Source organism: Eucyclogobius newberryi, unplaced genomic scaffold (assembly GCF_026437365.1).
Source record: "Eucyclogobius newberryi isolate DKJ021-1_F unplaced genomic scaffold, fEucNew1.0.hap1 SCAF_18, whole genome shotgun sequence".
Classification (NCBI taxonomy): Eukaryota; Metazoa; Chordata; class Actinopteri; order Gobiiformes; family Gobiidae; genus Eucyclogobius; species Eucyclogobius newberryi.
Genome location: NW_027315812.1, coordinates 9,124,417 through 9,146,000, shown reverse-complemented (window position 1 = coordinate 9,146,000; position 21,584 = coordinate 9,124,417). Strand labels below are relative to the sequence as shown.

General features: G+C 39.3%; 1 protein-coding gene across 4 annotated transcripts in view; it reads right to left on the bottom strand.

The window, feature by feature from the left end:
- Positions 1-244: 244 nt before the first annotated feature.
- The window catches only part of LOC140364374 (ribosomal protein S6 kinase alpha-3), a 77,446-nt gene continuing 56,106 nt past the window's right edge, over positions 245-21,584 (bottom strand). For 3 of the 4 annotated variants that reach the window (XM_072450476.1, XM_072450479.1, XM_072450478.1), the window contains 18 exons: positions 19,710-19,790; positions 19,537-19,616; positions 18,516-18,622; positions 17,578-17,615; positions 17,355-17,497; positions 16,457-16,527; positions 15,323-15,411; positions 13,991-14,055; positions 13,631-13,733; positions 10,101-10,210; positions 8,920-9,045; positions 8,752-8,841; positions 7,714-7,872; positions 6,394-6,555; positions 6,215-6,291; positions 5,446-5,563; positions 4,366-4,506; positions 245-3,915 (listed from right to left, as the gene is read on the bottom strand). In XM_072450476.1, coding sequence (XP_072306577.1) covers positions 3,793-3,915; positions 4,366-4,506; positions 5,446-5,563; positions 6,215-6,291; positions 6,394-6,555; positions 7,714-7,872; positions 8,752-8,841; positions 8,920-9,045; positions 10,101-10,210; positions 13,631-13,733; positions 13,991-14,055; positions 15,323-15,411; positions 16,457-16,527; positions 17,355-17,497; positions 17,578-17,615; positions 18,516-18,622; positions 19,537-19,616; positions 19,710-19,790 — 1,883 coding nt within the window. In that variant the 3' untranslated portion in view covers positions 245-3,792. The remainder of the gene's footprint in view (positions 3,916-4,365; positions 4,507-5,445; positions 5,564-6,214; positions 6,292-6,393; positions 6,556-7,713; positions 7,873-8,751; positions 8,842-8,919; positions 9,046-10,100; positions 10,211-13,630; positions 13,734-13,990; positions 14,056-15,322; positions 15,412-16,456; positions 16,528-17,354; positions 17,498-17,577; positions 17,616-18,515; positions 18,623-19,536; positions 19,617-19,709; positions 19,791-21,584) is intronic. The other variant, XM_072450477.1, reaches the window with a different exon arrangement.

Below are 21,584 nucleotides of genomic sequence, written 5' to 3'. Positions count from 1 at the left end.
ACCGAAGTCCTATAAATTAGTTGTATTTGGCAGGACAAAAGAGATATAAAGCAGACATTTATGCAGAGAAACCATATTTATTATTCCAGATTGTAATGATGTTTTAGGGAGACTTAACTCCCTAAACTCTAAAGTTTACTTCCAAAGTTTGGCACCTTGATAGTTAGCTTTGAGCTAATTGAAGGCCATTGGCACATAATGGAGGTGCCTAGCTTTCGGAGAATAAAATACAAACATGACAACATTTTGTCTGATTATCAATTTTATTGTTTTACTATAAAGTCCAGCCGTCGCTGCAGATACAAAATGGCGGCTGGTAGCAGCAGGACAAACGCTAAAAGAACAAGGAGGTAAAGAAGAAGAAAGCTTTTCCCATTTTTGTCATGAACATTTGTATCATAACACAAACCCTTTTACATCCTGTTCCCAGAGCTGTACATTTAGACAGATTTATCATAATCATTTAAAACATAAAATATTTTCCCTTTATTTATATATTTCAACAGTAAAACACAGAGCCTGGTCAGCCAATTTTTGCAATTATAAATTCCAGCAGCAACTGACACAGTATGAACGGCACAACATTAGTCAGAAGTACGGATGCATTTTAATCGTTTTGTTCTGATGCTTTTCAAGAAGCTTTAGGATTCCATTGAGTTTTCAAGTGTACGTACGCAGTTTAGTCTATATTCCATCTTCAAAGTGTAATAAATGAGGCCACTAATCTAGATTTACACCCGGTAAAGTCCGGCTTTAGTCCGGACGCTTTAGTCCGGGTTTTGTCCGGGTTTAGCCCTGGTTTTAGTCTCTTTGTTGATGATGTCATTTACAGTTAATTACTTTACGATACTACTACATACTTTGATTTTAAAATTACTTTAATTCAAGATGTGTCCAAACTTTTTGACTGAACTGCACATCCAATAAGCCATCAGAACATTTGCATAAATTCCGCCCATGTTTGTATATGTACTTACTATTGGTCAAAGCAATCCAGACCTAATTTAAAGTGAAAGTGTTTGGCTGACCAGGCTAATAAAGAGTACAAGTAGAAACAGAAGCAGGACTAAGTTTAGGTTGTTTTTTTTAAAGATTTTGTTGATTGTCTTTAAATATAGATAGTGATATATTAAAAAAAAAACATTCAGGTTGTTGTACATGTCTACCCCTCATGTTGAAGCCCAAATGCTTTGTGGGAATTGTAGGCACAAGAGTTGCTATCGTAATTCCTGCTTCTGACTTTAAAAAAAAAATCATACGTTTCAAGTTGATCATATTTGGGACATTTTCTTTAGACAAAAACTTGAATCTGTGAAATTAAAGGAATGTTTTGTTGCTTTTTAAAGGGCTGCATTAAAACACACACTGTGTACAGTAGAAGACTGGAACGACCCGGAGCGACCCCGGCTCTGCTCACGCTGTGCTTTTTCTCTTTTGCGAGTCGCAGGCGCGTCGTAAAAACCTGAGAATGTCCTGAAATTATTTACAATGTTGTTTCGAGACAGGAAGCTCCATCAGTCTGAACAAAACACGGAAAGACAGTTTAGCCAGTCGACACGCAACAGAAGAAAATAGAAAGAGGAAATGTGGGCTTAAAATGCAGATTTAGACGCACACGAGGGAGCGACGCAGGATATTAATTGTTATTATAATCTCAAAATGCCTGTTTTTTAAGTGGAAAGTGGATCCAAAAGCTGTTGAGTCGCACTTTACATATTTATTTTACATTGTGTTTTGAGACATTTGTCAAAGACCAGTAAAATAAACTGTATTCTCCTCCTTTTACTCCAACTTCAAACAAGCCACTGCAAACAAACCAGACATGAAATTGGCATAATAAGTGACTGGAACACATTTATCCAAAGTTACTGGAAATGTGCTTTTTTTTTTATCCGTGCATAGATAAGAGAAGTAGGTCAGATTGTTACGTGAACGACGACCAGAAATGGGGCAAAAAGCTGCGTCATGGGAAGATCGACGACGGCAAAAACGAAGCCCACATTCGCTGCTAATCGTTTTCTTCTGCTAACGACTTTTATGAGGAAACGCACTGTGGTTTTCAATGGATCGTTGGACATTTTGATCAGACTCTGCCTTCTGACATTTAACACTTCAGCCTCAGCCCCTTTTGCGCCTGCTTTTCCTCATGGGATATTTTTGTTAATTTTATAAGCACGAAATTGAATGTTTTCTCCGTATCCTTTCATTCAGTAAGACTAGAATATTTAATGGAAATGGGTAAATAATTAATGTCAATGTGCATATTTGCCGTGGGTTAGGGTTATGCCGTGGTTCCAGAAGTAACTTTGCATTGCATTTTACCCCAAAAAATGTTCAAAAATGTAAAATATGAAGAGTTTAAAGGCACGACGACAGAGATTAACTGGTTATGTGGTAACCAATAGCAACAATCAGGTTATTTTCAGTCCAAAAACACACTTACAACTTCAAATTTGTTTTTTAAAATAAAGTTTCACATAGTTTTAAGACTTGTGGTGTTTAGTTACCACAGTACAAGCTTTTAAATGTTTAATATAATTTTTTCAGAAAGTCTACCAGGGAAAGTAATGGTGTAAATTTACTTCCAGAACCAAGAGGTGGGCGGGCACTCGCATAAATTAATGATCAAGTTAAAAACGTTTTTTTTACGTTTCTTATGAAAAATGCTGTGTAATAAATTGGGAAAACTTCCTCCTGCCTCCATTCGGAAGCACGACACACAGTGAATACATTCTAGAAGACAATAGCAACTCACAGCATTGAAAAGGTGGTGGCGCTGTTGAGTTATTCATGAGTTTCTGTTCTACGTGTCATTTTGAAGACTTTGGACCATTCAAAAGATGGAATATTGAGTTTGGAAGAGTTAATCGCTATGAAAACGGGGCACCAACCAATTTACATTAACGAAACCGTAATCAGCCTCAAGAAAGCATGAACAAAAATGATTCAGGCAAATAACTACAACAGATATTATTTAAGCAGTTGCTAAGCCTTAATCCTTCTTAATTTATCATTTGTTCATAGGTATTAAGTCTTTCTTTAGGCTGTATTAAGTGCAGTTAATATAAAGTGTTATTTAAAACGTTCGCAAATGTTCATCACTCTGAAACCCATGAATACAGGCGTCATTGTCGTCATTTGCCAAGGCATTAATCCGTAAGAAAATAGTGCTTTTGTCGACCTAAACGACCGGGTTCAACGAATGACGAGCGCAACATATTTACTGAAAATATCCCAAAACAGGAGCATAAAAGGGGCTAATGTAGCTTCAGCGTCGGGTTCCTGTTTGTTCACTCGCATCTAATACTTAAGACTACTTTCTCGGCTCACTTTTCTCACATCGGAGGCGACTTGCGGTTGAATAAATGCAGAACTACAGCAGATTGACGACAGTACATTAATAATCCCATAACAACAACAATAGTCTTTTTTTGTTTTGTTTATCGAGTCTTTGAATGCATACATTTCCCTCTCCTTAAGAATAAATATGTACTTTCTGATTGTCTTGCAAACAGGAGAGGGCCAATCAGAGGCAAAGGAAGAGAAAAGGGGCGGGTTTAAGTGTTGAGGACGACCGATAAGAAGAGGTAGCGATGGAATGGGTGGGGCAAATGTAGTAGGAGAGCCAATCAAAGGCTGCAGCGCGGTAAAGAGGGCGTGATTTCTGTGTTGGGAGCCAATCGGAGGCAATAGAGGGGCTTTGGGCAGAGGAGAACCAATCGGCGGCAGCATTGGGGTCAAGGGGCGGGGCTTCAGTGTTGAGGCGAGCCAATCGGAGGCTGCATTGGTGTATCACAGGGCGGTGGAAGTGAGTTTCTTTATCCCTCGTCTCTGGGCCAGAGTGGAGCAGCCCACGGGCTCGAGGACGGGTGGCACGTTTCGGTTCAGGGCGGAGTACGTCGCTGCCATCGCCCCCTGCAGGAGGAACGTCAAATTACAAGTCAGGTTTTGTCATCGTTGCCATGGATAAATAGGACATTATTGCCATTTAGTTCTGATCTAAAGCTCCACGCGCAGATCCCGTTCACACAGGCTTCACTGCTGCATCATTTAAATAAACTGCACAGTGTAACCATGGAAACCAAGCCCGTAACCAAAGAAACGAGCAGTGGTACTTGGCTTCATTCATGTCCCTGCTCTGGCAAAATGCAGGCAAATTCCCAGATAAAGCTGCATGTGTGAACGCGGCTTATGACACGTGTAGATATTTTTTTAATACTTTGGACGTTTTAAAACTCAATATTGATCTAACAAGTCTCAAAAAAAAAAGAAACATTTGCTGAATTGTGGTTGAAAACTGCATTGTAAGTTTAGCACAGGATCTCCGGGTACCGCGACGCTCCCGGCGGGGCGTTTGGCCGTTACCTTGACTAGGTGCGGCGCGTCCTGTCTGTTCAGAGTGTACTTGGGCAGTTGGTCTCTGTGAGTGATCCAGGGGTGTCTGAGGACCTGTCCCGCCGTGAGACGCTGGTGAGGATCCACGTGCAGCATCTTAGACACCAGGTCCTGAGCAAACGCGAGGAAAGAAGTGAACAACATGGTCTGGTCTGGTCTGGAACATAAACTGTAACTGATCACGCACTCTGGCTGAGTCAACGCTGAATTCGCAGGTCACATTAAACCTAAGTAACATTTTCATCTTATCCCAGGTCTTTGTACGTCCCTGCGATGGTTAAATATGTATTTTCAGGGTGTCGTCGCCCTCTGCTGTCTACGGGCGGAAAACCAGCAAAGTAAAATTTGCCGACGTCGAAGAGATGACAATTCTCCTGAGAAACCCTCCCTCTTTTTTTAGAATAAAGGTTTCGTACGCGATTAGTCTTGCATAGGTCTTATTATGACTTATATTTTTTGGTTGGTTTAAGTTTATTTCAAACTAAAACGTTGATTAAAAACATGCATGTAACATTGTAGTTGTACATTATTTATCTACAAGAAAATAGTTCAAAAAGGAGTGGGTAGAAGTGCAACCCCTTTCTGATAAAAAAAAAAGCTTTTGAGTCCATTTTGTGACCATGTATTTTCACAAGGAACCTGCAGGGGAAGCGCTATCACCACAGTTACTTAGTTCTACTTTAATCTGAACTGATATGCCACTTTTTTATTAGAAAATAATTCAACAGATTAAACCTTCACACGCTGCCAGACTACAACGGCAACGCTAGAAAATGCAAAAAAAAAAAGAAGTTAAGTTTAAGATAGAATTGTTTTTTTAAAGCGCGAATTAATAAAATATCAGCTTTTGCCAATTTAAGACAAAAGATAAAGATGACACGAGGCTTGCGTTGACAAATGCCACTTCCCGTCTCATAATTTGTCGCATTTTATTTGCAATCTGAACCGCCTCTGCAAACTCATCTCAATTCAGCGTGAAAGTCCTGCAGCGTGAACGTGGCCTGGAGGTAAAAATGAACATATTCTGGTAATTTCTCTTGCGTGGTGTACCTTTGCCTCTGTCGACACCGAGTTCCAGTATCCTCCGGTCAGAGAAAACTTCCCACTGCCGATCCGAGCCAGGATCTCCTCCGGCGTGTCCTCGGGGCCGTTGGCAAAAGGAGTGAACCTAAACAAAGAAATATTTCAACTTCCCTGGACAATTGTGAACGCCGACGCGCAGACGTTACACGGTCTTGAACAGGTCGGTAAGACAAAGAGAACAAAGACGGGTCCATCAGCGTGAAAGCAAATTCTGCAATTAATTAAAACGTTTAATCATGATGGAGATTCAGACTTTTCCAATTGTCAAATGATCAGATTGGGTCTTTTTGAGTCTGTAAACGGATGTGGTTTGGAGAAGAGTTTGGAGGAAGAAACTGTATTATTTTCTTGTTTTTCTTGTCAAGTTTGTACATTTTATGTTCAAGAATTTCTTTCATCAAAACCATCTTTATTCGTTTTCAAATAGACAAAATAAAATGACGTTTGGAGGAAGAAACTGTACTATTTTCCTGTTTTTCTTGTCAAGTTTGTACCGTTTATGTTCAAGAATTTCTTTCATCAAAACCATCTTTATTTGCTTTTATGTAGACAAAATAAAATTAGATAAAAATTGTAATTGAACCATATAAAAGAATAAAAACATGATTAATTTAACTTATTTCAGTGTCCACACAAAATGTTAAACCTGGTGGCGCTGCTGTGTCATACAAATGTATTTATAACGTTTAATTTAACACATAATTAACCACATTTGAAGTTTGCCGTGTTGACTGACCCGGTGAGCATGGTGTAGAGGAGAACTCCCAGACTCCAGATGTCACAGGCCGCGTCATAACCCTGTTTCTTTAAGACCTGCAACAAAACAACTGTTCATGTTTGTGTCCACTCACTTTTTATTAGAAAAAAAAACTCAAAAACCATACGTCTCGAGTGTTTTGGGTTTGTTTTTTGTACCTCTGGAGCGACGAAGTTGGCGGTGTAGCAGGGCGTCATGAGCAGCCCGTTCTCGGCGCGGAGCTGTTTGGCGAATCCGAAGTCACAGATTCTGATGGACTCTGCGTTCCCGCTCTCGTCCACGTACAGGATGTTACTGGGCTTCAGGTCTCTGTGCACAACCTGCCACAGAAGAACATAATTAGAACATATAAAGAGGGTTATAGAGTCTAAACCAGGACTAAGAAGGTTCAAACCTAAAACCAGGTCCAAACCAGGTCTAAACCACATTTAAATGGATGGTTTTTGAGACCTGGTTTAATGACAAAGTCTAACTAGAACCAAACCACATCCAAAATAGGGACTAAACAGGACTTAAACCACATGTCTACCAGGATAAAGAGTCTAAAACCCTGTCAAACCAGGTCTGAACCAGGTCTGAACCAGGTCTGTACCGGGTCTGTACCGGGTCTGAACCGGGTCTGAACCGGGTCTGTAACAGGTCTGAACCGGGTCTGTAACAGGTCTGAACCAGGTCTGAACCGGGTCTGAACCGGGTCTGAACCAGGTCTGAACCGGGTCTGTACCGGGTCTGAACCGGGTCTGAACCAGGTCTGAACCGGGTCTGTACCGGGTCTGAACCGGGTCTGAACCGGGTCTGAACCAGGTCTGAACCGGGTCTGAACCGGGTCTGAACCGGGTCTGAACCAGGTCTGAACCAGGTCTGAACCAGGTCTGAACATAAACAAGACACTTAAATAACCAAGTTTAAACCAGGACAAAATCATAACTAAATAAAGTGTTGGATACAGTGGTTATTTCTAGAGCTGCAACTTAAATTAATCGACTAATCGTGACTAATCAACTTTAAAAAATATCACTGCAATCGTTATCTGGACCTTTCAGACTCTAAAACACATAAAAAGACCATTTATAACAAAGACAGTTGCATTATTAAATCAAAATGGCAAAAAAGAATAAACAATTTAGGCTTTTCATGAACAATTTCTACTTACTTATATGTAAATGTTTCTAATTCAGAAGCCTTTAGTCACCGCGTTTTAACGTTTATTTGGTTGATAATGCATTTTAAAAGTCTCAATGTAAAATGGAAATATTTGTGTGATTAGTTGATAAATCAAAAACAATAATGCCAACTAGACGAGTACTAAAATAATCATTAGTAGTTATTATGCAGTAACGTTTATCATCTCTTTAGACAGTAACCGGTTTGTTAAACATGCAAACATTCACAAAACCACCGAACCCACGAGACTCTAACCCACAACCCCGCCGCTAAAGGGCAGGGGCGGAGTCACAGGCGCGTCGTGTCCGACTCACCCCCTGGACGTGCAGGTACTCCACGGTCCGGGTGATCGTGTACAGGACGGCGCTGGCCTCGCGCTCTGAAAAGAACTTCTGTCTGAGGATCTTGTCAAGGAGCTCCCCGCCCTTCATCAGCTCCGTGACCAGGAACACGGAGCGGCCGTCGTCATACACCTGAAGAGCCACAAAACGTCACGGAAACCATCAAGTCCGGCCTCGTCGCGGGGAATCTGTGCCTCGCCCCAAATCGAACTGTAATAAATCTAAAGACTAAATGACTGAATTTATTGTTTTTTTTCTCATTTATAAGCCTCTTTTTGCTTGTTTTTAATGGGGATTTAGTCGTTTTGGCCTGTTATTTACTGTATTTTCCGGATTACAAGTCGCATTAGTCTTTTTCAATAGTTTTTGTGACATATGTGATATTATTAACGCATTGTTGCATCATTTTGTTCGTTATTTTCACTCTGGCAATCCCATTTCACATGTTGACTATTTTCACACTGACAACCACAAGAGGGCGCTCTAGGCTCTAAGCGAGGCAGAAGAAGAATCTGCTCTTCCTCTTCCTCTGGAGTTTGTGGAGTTGTTTAGAAGTGACAGAGGAAGAAGAATTCAATGGATTTAGTGATTTGGGGTAAAACTGATGCTTTGGTAAACTTGTTAGCATGTTCTTTATGCTATAGTTATCTGAATAACTGTTAATATGTTACGTTAACATACCTGTGCGTCATGTAGCTGAAGGTGTTAGCGTTAGCATATGTACACCTATTTACCATGTTCTCTCATCTGTTATTATTTTAAACTGCATTTCAATCAAATAAATCTTCCCCCAAAAATGCTACTTATACTCCAGTGCGTCATTTGTGTTTTTTTCTTCTCTATGATGCATTTTTTGGCTGGAGCGACTTATAATCCGGAAAATACGGTATGTGGATGAGTGAATGAAGAGGCTGACTCACTGCTAAACACCTAAACCGACCATGAACCTTGATTTGAGAGATCATAAGCACCATCTGTGTCCTCTTATAAACCTTTATAAATGACACTCACGTCTTTGAGCGTGATGATGTTCGGGTGCTGTCCGTATCGCAGCAGGATCTCCACCTCCTCCGTCGGGTCTCGCTTCGACTTGTTAATAATCTGATAAAAAGAAAAAACGGTGATGTCAGGCCTGCAGTTTCCAAAGGTTCTGAAGTCTGCGTTCGCCCCCGCGCTGACCTTGGCGGCGTACTCCATGGCGTTGCCTTTGTGGACGCAGCGTTTGCAGACGGAGTACGAGCCGACGCCGATGTCCTCCTTGATGTCATACAGGTCGGAGAAATGCGATGTGCTTCTGTGTAGCTTCTGTAACACAAGCGCGAATATCAGAGGGGATGATTTTTTTTTTTGATTTTTTTCAAATGTCTCAAATTAAAAGGACAGATAATATGAATTCTTTATTATGACTTATTATTTATCAGCCTTTAAACATGCTCTTGAGTAACTTTAGTTCGGCATCTTATGTTTTAGGGAGCAAAAAAAGGTTTATAACAAACAAAAATACTGCCGTTTCCCACGGCACTGACTGAGTTTTGGCGCGTTCTACTGGCTGCAGAAGGAATTACACAGGCTAATAATACATGTTTTCTAGGAGATGCTAGGAAGCCATGGAGTTGTATCGTGATCAGATGGGAGAAATGCTCAGAAGGAGTCTGGAAATGATTTGCGGACTTAAAAAACAGCATAATATTCTCAGAGCCACGTCACATCAAGAAAACATCAGATATCAAGGAGATTCAGAAAGGAGTGTTTTTGACGCTTGGAGGCGAGGATTAACAAACAGGATTCATCAAACTAGTGTGAATGAATGAAATGCTACTCCAGGTGTGTTTTTGACGAGGGAACAGGGTTAGAACATGGTTAAAAGATTTAAAAAAAATAAATAAATAAGTTATGCAATTGGCATCATAACATTGGCATTAAGAACATTTTATGAATGTCAATGGCGAGTAATGAAATCTAAAATGTGAACGCGCTGCTACGGTCTGATAACAAACATAAAACTCTACAACTCGGCTTAAGATTCAGTTTGTACCCGACGCCTAAAAGAAGAAATCAGGTAAACAATGGTAGAAAAAAACAGGCTACTCACATATTTATTACTTATACAGACTGAGATCGCACATTTGAACCTTTCCTTCCTTAAATAATTTATTTCTGTGTCTATTTGATGAGGAAATTGTTGTTGGCCGAGGGAAATAATTTATCTCCCCCTGTCGTGAGCCAATAATGAAGGTTTTTACTGTCAAAACAAAAAAACACATTTATACGCCGAAATGTAAAGTACATTTGAGCGAGAGAAACACATTTGCTGCCTGTCGTTCAGTCGTAATGAAACCGATGCATAACTCGAGTCGCACCTGCACAACGGTGTTCGGCACCGGCTGCGTCTCTTCTTCTGTGATGGCCACAAAGCTGAAGCCTCTGAAAAGCTGATGGGCGTTAGCGCTCGGAGGCACGCCGGGAGAGTCTGAGCACAAACAAAACACACGGGAAAATAAGTAAAAGCCTTTAGAGAATACGGATGCGTCGATGTCACGTGTGGAAGGTGAAATCACGAGGCAGCGAAGGAATATCAGGCTCTGGTGTGGTCACTGCAGTCGTCCCAGAGGCTACCGCTACATGCTAACAGCACTTTTGCATTTGTAAACATGTGTACCGTATTTTCCGGACTATAAGTTGCACCTTCTTTTTTCACAGTTTTGGCCGGGTGCGACTTATTCTTATATACTTATACTCCAGAGCGACTTATGTGATATTATTTGTTATTTTCACATTTGCAACCGCATTTCATACTCCAGTGCGACTTATGTTTTTTTCTTCTCTATTATGCATTTTTTGGCGACTTATACTCCGGTGCGACTTATACTCCAGAAAATGCGGTAAATGTCCTGGAAATGGAAATGAGGCGATATTGTCTTTGTCGTTGCCCAATTTGGCACATTTGATTAAAAACGGCGAATGTCCAGACATTTTGACACTATCGTGACCATATTAGAGTCGATTAGATTTGCCTTAAAACTAATATTTGTGATTAGTTTGATCTAATTTACATCTAGAATATAAACTGTTTGACTGATAAATACGTGTGTGCACTGAAAAGTCTGTAAACAGTATTTATTTGAACTGTTGATTAACGTGAAAACGGAGCAGAGCTGTCTGACTTATTGTGAGAAAAAAAAACAGGACGATTTTAACGATTATTCACAACTGACTGTGCGAAATCTCGTCTGACACGTTTCTCTTTCTCAAATTTGTGACCAGCTTCACAGGATTGCACGGTCTGGATCACAAAATAAAGCAAATATGATGAAAACAGCCGGATTGAAAAAAGTACTTTATATTTAGACATATTTCTTTAACAATAAATTTAATTAAAACCACTAATTTTTGCTTCTAAAATAGTCACAATTATATACTTTTAGTTTTTTACGATTAGATTGCGACCTACATAATTAACCAAATAATCTTCACATCCCTATTAGACAGGAGCTTCACAGGGCTGTGTTCTTTCCCCTCTGCTCTTCTCTATGTAAACAAACTGCTGCACCTTTAGCCACGACGCCGTAAAACTGATCAAGTTTGCGGGCGACACCATCATCGGGCAAGAATAAAGATGTAAAATGGCCAACTTTGATGATAATGAAGTAAAACGATCGCTTTGGTTTCTCTTCCTATGATTAAAGTACATTTAAACTGAGCCGACGGAACAGTTTAACTCGGACACTCGCGGTCCCGCTTCAAGGTCGCAGTGGATTGTGATGAAAACAGCCTGTGTGTTAGTATTGTGTTGTCATGTGTTAGTATTGTGTTGCCAGTGTTAGTATTGTGTTTCCAGTGTTAGCATTGTGTTGCCTGCGTTAGTATTGTGTTGCCAAGCGTTAGTATTGTGTTGCCAAGCGTTAGTATTGTGTTGCCAAGCGTTAGTATTGTGTTGCCAAGCGTTAGTATTGTGTTGCCAAGTGTTAGTATTGTGTTGCCAAGTGTTAGTATTGTGTTGCCAAGTGTTAGTATTGTGTTGCAAAGTGTTAGTATTGTGTTGCAAAGTGTTAGTATTGTGTTGCTATGCGTTAGTATTGTGTTGCTATGCGTTAGTATTGTGTTGCTATGTGTTAGTATTGTGTCATGTGTTAGTATTGTGTCATGTGTTAGTATTGTGTCATGTGTTAGTATTGTGTTGCCAGTGTTAGTATTGTGTTGTCATGCGTTAGTATTGTGTTGTGTTAGTATTGTGTTGCTATGTGTTAGTATTGTGTTACCATGTGTTAGTATTGTGTTACCATGTGTTAGTATTGTGTTGTTATGTGTTAGTATTGTGTTGTTATGTGTTAGTATTGTGTTGTTATGTGTTAGTATTGTGTTGTTATGTGTTAGTATTGTGTTGCCATGTGTTAGTATTGTGTTGTTATGTTAGTATTGTGTTGCCATGTGTTAGTATGTGTTAGTATTGTGTTGCAAAGTGTTAGTATTGTGTTGCAAAGTGTTAGTATTGTGTTGCAAAGTGTTAGTATTGTGTTGCTATGCGTTAGTATTGTGTTGCAAAGTGTTAGTATTGTGTTGCAAAGTGTTAGTATTGTGTTGCTATGCGTTAGTATTGTGTTGCTATGCGTTAGTATTGTGTTGCTATGCGTTAGTATTGTGTTGCTATGCGTTAGTATTGTGTTGCTATGCGTTAGTATTGTGTTGCTATGCGTTAGTATTGTGTTGCCAGTGTTAGTATTGTGTCATGTGTTAGTATTGTGTCATGTGTTAGTATTGTGTCATGTGTTAGTATTGTGTCATGTGTTAGTATTGTGTTATGTGTTAGTATTGTGTTGCCAGTGTTAGTATTGTGTTGTCATGCGTTAGTATTGTGTTAGTATTGTGTTGCTATGCGTTAGTATTGTGTTAGTATTGTGTTGCCATGTGTTAGTATTGTGTTGTGTTAGTATTGTGTTGTTATGTGTTAGTATTGTGTTGTTATGTGTTAGTATTGTGTTGTTATGTTAGTATTGTGTTGTTATATGTTAGTATTGTGTTGTTATATGTTAGTATTGTGTTGTTATGTTAGTATTGTGTTGTTATGTGTTAGTATTGTGTTGCCAAGTGTTAGTATTGTGTTGCAAAGTGTTAGTATTGTGTTGCAAAGTGTTAGTATTGTGTTGCAAAGTGTTAGTATTGTGTTGCAAAGTGTTAGTATTGTGTTGCAAAGTGTTAGTATTGTGTTGTCATGTGTTAGTATTGTGTTGTCATGTGTTAGTATTGTGTTGTCATGTGTTAGTATTGTGTCATGTGTTAGTATTGTGTTATGTGTTAGTATTGTGTTGCCAGTGTTAGTATTGTGTTGCCAGTGTTAGTATTGTGTTGCCAGTGTTAGTATTGTGTTGCTATGCGTTAGTATTGTGTTGCTATGCGTTAGTATTGTGTTGCTATGCGTTAGTATTGTGTTGCTATGCGTTAGTATTGTGTTGCTATGCGTTAGTATTGTGTTGCCAGTGTTAGTATTGTGTTGCCAGTGTTAGTATTGTGTTGTCATGCGTTAGTATTGTGTTGTGTTAGTATTGTGTTGCTATGTGTTAGTATTGTGTTGCCATGTGTTAGTATTGTGTTGCCATGTGTTAGTATTGTGTTATGTGTTAGTATTGTGTTGTTATGTGTTAGTATTGTGTTGTTATGTGTTAGTATTGTGTTGTTATGTGTTAGTATTGTGTTGCCATGTGTTTGTATTGTGTTATGTGTTAGTATTGTGTTGCCATGTGTTAGTATTGTGTTATGTGTTAGTATTGTGTTGTTATGTTAGTATTGTGTTGTTATGTTAGTATTGTGTTGTTATGTGTTAGTATTGTGTTGCCATGTGTTAGTATTGTGTTGCCATGTGTTAGTATTGTGTTGCTATGCGTTAGTATTTCACCTCTGGGAGTTTTGGCGGTGAACTCGGGGTCAAAGTAGAACGTGTCGTCGGGACGTCCGGCCGCAGGTTTGAACGGAGGGGGGATCTCTCTTCGAAACAATTTCTACCGAAAAGAATCATCGCAAATTTAGTAGGAAACAGGTCAAATTCTCTGCATCAAAATGTCAAAAAAGAATAAACTATATCTGATTTTCTGCAGTAATATGATTGTATTTGTAAATATTTTCTATCTAGAAGCCTTCAGTCACCATATTTATACCTTAATTTGGCCAAAAATGTCAATTTACGTTAGAAATAATCACTTGACATGTCGAAAAGATAAAAATATGGTAAAATAATCATGCTCTACTCGACACTTACGTTCCAGTCGATTGTGTTGAAAAAGTGATGTCTCTTGATTTCCTCCACGCCGTCAGGTCCAGCTCCTACAACACAACAACGACCAACACGCATGAACACAAACACAGGCTGTGACGCCGGTCCTCACCAACAGAGGGCATCAGGTTACGCTTTTACATGCACTTTCTGGGAAAAAGCTGTGATTAGAGCTTTAAGGCAAAAGAAAAAGGTGTACAGTGATCCCTCGCTATAACGCGGTTGAATTTTCGCGGTCTCGCTGCTTCGCGGATTTGCATCATGCATTGTGTTCTGCACTCTGATTGGCTAAACAGTCTCTCCGCGTCTTCTCTACCTGTGTGTTAATAACGTTATGGTTTAATATGTACACGTACGTAAAAACGCTTGCCAAATTGAAGTTTGCGAGGCCGGTGAGAGCGCGCGTGTGAGCTGCGGGAGAGGCCGGTAGCGCGCGTGTGCTGCGGGACACGCCGGTGAGAGCGGCGCGCGTGAGAGGCTGGTGAGAGCGCGCGTGTGAGCTGCGGGAGACGGCGGCGCGCGTGAGAGGCTGGTGAGAGCGCGCGTGTGAGCTGCGGGACACGCCGGTGAGAGCGGCGCCGCGCATGAGAGGCCGGTGAGAGCGGCGCGCGTGAGCTTCAATGTTTTATGGAGTATTTCATTGTATAATAACTGTAAAAAAATAAAGGTTTCTACTTCGCGGATTTCGCCTATTGCGGGTTCGTTTTGGAACGTAACCCCCGCGATAAACGAGGGATCACTGTAACTAAGAATAACGCGAGATAAAACACACATACTAATATATAATAATGACACTTAATCAGCATCGCGTTCAAGTTTTTGTAAATACAAAAATCACACATTTTAACACAAAAGTAAAAGACTCTAAAAAAAACTTAATCTCTTTTTAACAACATACAGTACTATATCATAAAATGAATCTAAAATAAAACAAAGTATAATTTATTCACTATTAACTATACTTCTAACTTCATCTACTGACGGCATGTTTTGCTTTATATTGATCATTTTTGCATTTTATATTTTCACTTTGCAAGTCTTTATGTGAGCAGTTTGTTTATATATATATATATATATATATATATATATATATATATATATATAATTTTTTTTTTCTCTTCCATTTATTTATAGCTTTTTCTCTAATAATAACACTAATAATAACCTTAATAAAGCAAAAACATGTTAAACACAGTATAAAACGCACAGTAAAATCATTAAAAAAATAACACAGATAAACTGAATAAATAGTAAAACACAGTTGGTTTATATTTCGCAGTTATAATGACAAAAAGTGTGGATTGGCAGCGTTTTTACCGAGTCGATTGGCCGGGTTCCGCTTGAACAGGTTCCGCAGCAGACTCTGGGCCTCGGAGCTGAGGAACTGCGGCATTCCTAATTTGGCCCTGATCAACGACAAAACAACAAATGTGTGAGAGAGAGACACACGTTTAAGACAGATATTATTAATAAGACGGAAACACGACGCCGGCTCTGATCAAACCACAGGACGTGACATCAGCGTTTTATGAGACGAGCGAGAAACAGAGACCAGAGGCTCCAGTTCAACACACACAAGTCAGATTTTCTTTTGTCATAACTATTATTCATATTTTCATATACGCTTGGAGGATTGACGCTCTTAAAACAGAAATCCTCCAAATGTGCAACATAGCAAGCAAGAAAAACATGACAAGTGAGAAAGAAAAACATGACTAAAAGTGAGAAAGAAAAACATAACTAAAAGTGAGAATTTTTTTACTAAAAATACAAAAAAAAAATACAAAAAATTTGAAAAACATGGAGAAAAAGTGACAAACACAACGTGACTCATATGACAAAGCATAAGTAAAAGTGACAAACTGTGTCTAAATGCAACAAAGTTTGACTGAAAGTAATAATAAAAAAAAAAAACATGACTAAAAGTGACTAAAATTGAGGAAAAACATGACTAAGGGTTAGGGTTAGATAATAATCGCAAATTAATTTAAGATTAATTTAGTTGTCGACTTGTCTGTAATCATTTCTATTGTACATTGAGGCTATTTAAATACATTTTTAACCAAGTAAAGGTTGAAATATGGCGACGGAAGACTTCAAGACTGCAAAATGTATGACTAAACGATGAAAATACAATTCTGACGCCACTGTCTTTGTTCTAAAAAAGGATTTATTTTGTGTTTTATAGTCTGTTTAGTCCAGATAACGTTATTTTGAGTTACACAACGAAATAATTAAAACCAAAATGGTAAGAAATTGTGTCAAAACTCGAGCTAATCTCTGCATTTGACCTGCACGATGGTCTTGCACTTGTGTATGAAGCACTTTCCTATGATGCACTGATAAAGTATGTGAAAACTCTGCGACCTAAATAGCTTTGACTTTCTTGCCGTGGCTGCACTTCCTGAGCAGTGGAAGTGTCTCTGCTTCTGCTCGGATCGAGTGTCTTACTTCAAGATCATGGTCATCGTCTCTTTCCGGTCTTTGCCCTGAAACGGCAGCGTTCCCGTCAACATCTCGAACTGAGGATACACAAAAGACATCAGTGGAGTTAGTGATGAACTAGATCTGAACACTCCGTATAAGATTATTCCCTATTTGGTTGAGTTTTACATTTATCTTTGGTCACAATACATTATTTCGTTGATTATTTAATTTTGTACAGAAATAATGACACTTTATGGCATTTTAGTACCTTACAGTTTATAGTGCTTTGTTTTACATTTGGTGTTGCTCACTTGTAAATCAAGGAGAGGCGCTGCAGTCATGTTTTCATATAGAAATAAGGCATTTTATGTGTAAAAACGGCCAAAATTGCACATTATGTGGAACAATTAAATCTGAAAAATGGACAGAGCCAGGTTTACATTTTGTAGTTCATTTTGTTGACATATTAGATACAAAATACATTTTACATAGGGGATTTTGGATTTCTTATTTAGTTTTTGAGTAAACTCGATCTGACTGAAAATTGGCCTGAAATTTCACATTTCACCAAATGTTTTAGACTTAAAACTTAGATAAATCAGGCTTAGAATGAGATAACAAATCCTTCATTACATTCAGTCAAAATCTTCAGTTCAGGTTTGTAAAGTTTGGTGTGTGAAAGGGCTGATCTTTAGGTCTCTGTGGGAGAAAAATGCATGTTAAGAAAACTACTTTTGAAGTTACAACGTCCCAGAGAAACATATGGATGAAGTGGATTAAATGAAACTATTAAGATAATGTAGGAGTATAAACAAGTCATAAATGCATTTTTCACACTTTAACTCTTATAATATATGACTATTATTATTATTATTATAATATATGATGGAGAATCGTTCTCTCTGTATAATTGTGAGCTCACCATCAGTACTCCATACGACCACCAGTCGGCGCTGTGGGTGTGTCCTCGCCGGTTCACGACCTCAGGAGCCATGTACTCCACTGTCCCACAGAAGGAGTAGGCCTTGTTCTCATGGTCGATCGACTCTTTACTCAAACCAAAGTCTGAACACAAGAAGGATAAAGACGAACGGTCAAACGCACGTCCATGAAAGCCTCTTGCCGTGAACATAAATGTTACACACCGGTCAGCTTTATGTGGCCTTCCTCGTCGAGTAAGATACTGGAAATACAAAATATACAAACGTTAGTCCTGGTATAGACTTGGTTTGGTCCAGGTCTAGTCCTGGTTTGGTCCTGGTGTAGACTTGGTTTGGTCCAGGTCTAGTCCTGGTTTGGTCCTGGTGTAGACTTGGTTTGGTCCAGGTCTAGTCCTGGTTTGGTCCTGGTGTAGACTTGGTTTGGTCCAGGTCTAGTCCTGGTTTGGTCCTGGTGTAGACTTGGTTTGGTCCAGGTCTAGTCCTGGTTTGGTCCTGGTGTAGACTTGGTTTGGTCCAGGTCTAGTCCTGGTTTGGTCCTGGTGTAGACTTGGTTTGGTCCAGGTCTAGTCCTGGTTTGGTCCTGGTGTAGACTTGGTTTGGTCCAGGTCTAGTCCTGGTTTGGTCCTGGTGTAGACTTGGTTTGGTCCAGGTCTAGTCCTGGTTTGGTCCTGGTGTAGACTTGGTTTGGTCCAGGTCTCGTCCTGGTTTGGTCCTGGTGTAGACTTGGTTGATCAAATTTGAGATAAAATGTTGACTAAATTTGGAACTAACCCTGGATCAGAACTGAACCAAACCAAGTCTACATCAGGACTAAACTGGAATTGACTCAGATCAGGACCCAGTGGGAACACATCCTTAGTTTGATCCTGGTTTAGTTCCAGGTTTAATCCCAGTATAGTGCCAGTTTTGATGTGGTTTATGTACAAATGTGAACACAGCCTGAGAACGATTAAGACAAACACCGATGCAGTCGTCCAATGTGTTTAAAATAGTATCATAAACTGTATATTATTACTATTATTAGTAGTAACATTTCAAAGAGGAAAGCGTAGAACAAAATGTAGCTGTACTCTGAGTGTAACTAGTCACGACAGTTGGGCTCAAACACAGGTGAAAGTCCAGTTTTTGCTTGTGACTTTTACTTTTCTGGTTTGAGGTCTCTGTAGATGATGCCGAGTCCATGGAGGTGATCCAGGGCCAGAGCCAGTTCAGCCAAATAGATCTTCACGTCCTCCTCCGTGAACATCACCTGGAAACGCACAAACACAAGGAAATAACATCAAGTCTTCTGGGCATAAAATCTGAACACACAAAATGCAGAGACTACATAACAAAAAATAGATAAAATCTCACATTTTGTTTGAGAAATGTTGGCTAAATTACAATATCCAGAGTATCGTCTGTGATAAGAACCATTAAAAAGGCTGAATGCATTTTGTTATAAGCGGTTTAAGAATAAAAATGTAACAAAATGCATCTCTAAATCATGTTTTATGCAATATTTAAACCTTAAAAAACGACATTTACAAGAATGTTTTAGCATATTTTTAATGGATTTCAATGTCATCATGTGATAAAATGTGAATATATGAGTATATTTCTGTGATGTATTTTATCTGCATAATAGTGATATTTTATCTGCATCATTAGTCTAAGAGAAGAACGGGTGTGTGACAAACTGCATTTGTTTGTGAAGGGGTCGTAAAGATGGGCCAAAGGATGTTGCCCCAGAGGGGGGGGAGTTGCACCCCCCCTTGCAGGCTTTATCTCTACGGAAAAATACCAAGTGCCTTGATATGAGGCTGACCAATGAGAAATGTGACCCGCCTATTCCAGAATATCTAATAAAACCAACCAGCATGGGAAAGGCTTCTTACAACAGCTTACGTGATCAGTCCCCGCGTTTTCTCCCATGCATGCCATACAAATGTCTGACGTTTCTGTGTCGTTTCATATTCTAAGTTGAATTGTGTTCTCTATGTGTTAAGGAATAGCATCGGCGCATGTCTCATCCCAAGGACATGTTTGTCTGATTCCATGACACATCATCCAGATAATCCCATAAAAACATCATGATATTAAACATCTGCTTCATAGATTTAAATAATACAAACATACAGTCATAAAAAACGCCCCAAACTAAATTTAGACTTCTTTATTTACCTCTTTGGAGAGACGAGTGAAGAGATCGCCGCCTCTGAGGAAGTCCAGGATCAGGTAGAGTTTCCCCTCCGTCTGGAACGCTGCGGAAACATTCAAAGTCGTTTTAGACCTCCGTTCGGACCAATCGGATCGCTCTCCGCTCGGACGGCGAGCGCTGCGATTGGTCGACTCACCGTAGTGCAGCCTCACGATGAACGGGTGATTGACCTCCACTAAAATGTCCCGCTCCATCTTCGTCCGAACTCTGTCTCGAACTGGAAAAGCAAATTCATGATTTAGAGATGCTACTTTAACTTAAAGGCGTTATGAACGATTTTTCGGTGATTTGAGAACGCAGGCGGAAGTGCGCATGCGCACTGCCCCGTGCGGACTGATACAACACACACGTGCGTTTGTTTATCAGCGCGACGGATGGCATCACATCTCTCGTCTCCTGTAGATTTCAGTCCACTTCTGCGTCAGCTCGAACTGTCTTTCTCCGTCTTCATTTTGCCCCGTACACTGAGGGAACTATATTATGATAGATCCATGCGCTTAGGCACGCGGAAACGTGGGCACGAACTGCACGCGGCTGCAGGTGAGCGGTAGGTGCATTTTATGATTGATACGTGGCAGGACAAATGATTTATCCACACCACGAGGAAACACCTTTAAACACAAACTCATAATCTCATAATCTATAATTTACCTAACTTTTATATCTAATGATGTTTTTGCATAAACTACCCAAACTACAACAGCCTCAGAGGGTCAAAATCCCAACATTTCATTTATTGTATTAGTTTAACCATCTTCTCTGATTTGTTAAAGCTTTTTGGACTTGAACATTGATTTAATATATGAACATATGAGAAAATGCAATTAAATACTGATCATCCAACTTACATTTTAACTATTATTCCAACTGAAAACTACTTTGTGTTTGCTGCGACAATTAATCGGAATAATTGTGACTGAACAACGACATTTTGTCCCAAACACAGTGGCATTATTAAATCAAAATTTCAATTTTTCTTTTTTCTTTTGTTCATTTTTCTTACAATTCTTACAATGTGATCCTTATTTGCAAATATTCTCTATCTTGAAGTTTTCAGTCAGAGATCATTTGTATCTTTATTTGTCAAAAAATGTGTTCTTATTCAAACATTTGTCTATTTGACTTCTTAAGTAATTGTTAGCTACAGCTCTATAGTAGAACTGTATATTAGTTTTCTGTAGTATCATGGCAACTTAAATATGGTCCTACGGTTTCCACGGTTGCTAGAAATAGACCTGTCTAGTCGCGTTTCGCTAAGGTAAAACCAGACAAAGCACTGACGGTGTTTATGTGGGCGGATTTCCAAAGTGTGGAGAAAAGCAGCGCGTACCAGCGTGTCGTCCTCCCACAAAACAACATCCATTTCAATTTCAAACCAAGCGTAACATTTTATTGTTTCATTAAAAGGACAGATATGATGCATTATTTGTATTTTTACAGGCATTTAAACATGCTCTGTAGTAGTTTTACTTTGGCATTTCTTGTTCTAGAACTGAAAAAATGACTGTTAAATAATGTTTTTTTTAGAGAAAACAAAATTATTTTGTCCAGCCTTAGGAGACACCAGAGAAACTGAGCTCTGCAGAGGGAAGTGAACCGTTTAAAATACTAGTTAAAAATCAAGCTAGCCTCCAAATTCCTTGTCACTGACACAGAGTGAGTCTGGAGATGATTTATGGACTTTAAAAACAGCAGAAGTTTTTCAAAGCCACGTCACAGATGGAGGAAATGTCAGTTATCGAGGAGATTCAGAACGGAGAGTTTATGACGCTCGGAGGAAAGAGGATTTTTTAACCAGGATTCATCAAACTAGCATGACTTAAGCTAAATGCTACTCCATGTGTGTTCTTGATGAGAGAACAATGTTAGAACAGGGTTAAAAGCTCAAAGCACAATGTTTGTCCTTTAACATTCAGAATATGTGTCTTTTATACATTCATACGCTTAAGTAGGAACAAAAACAAACGGACGAAGATGACAGGGGTTCAGTGAGAATGTGATTGGCTGAATG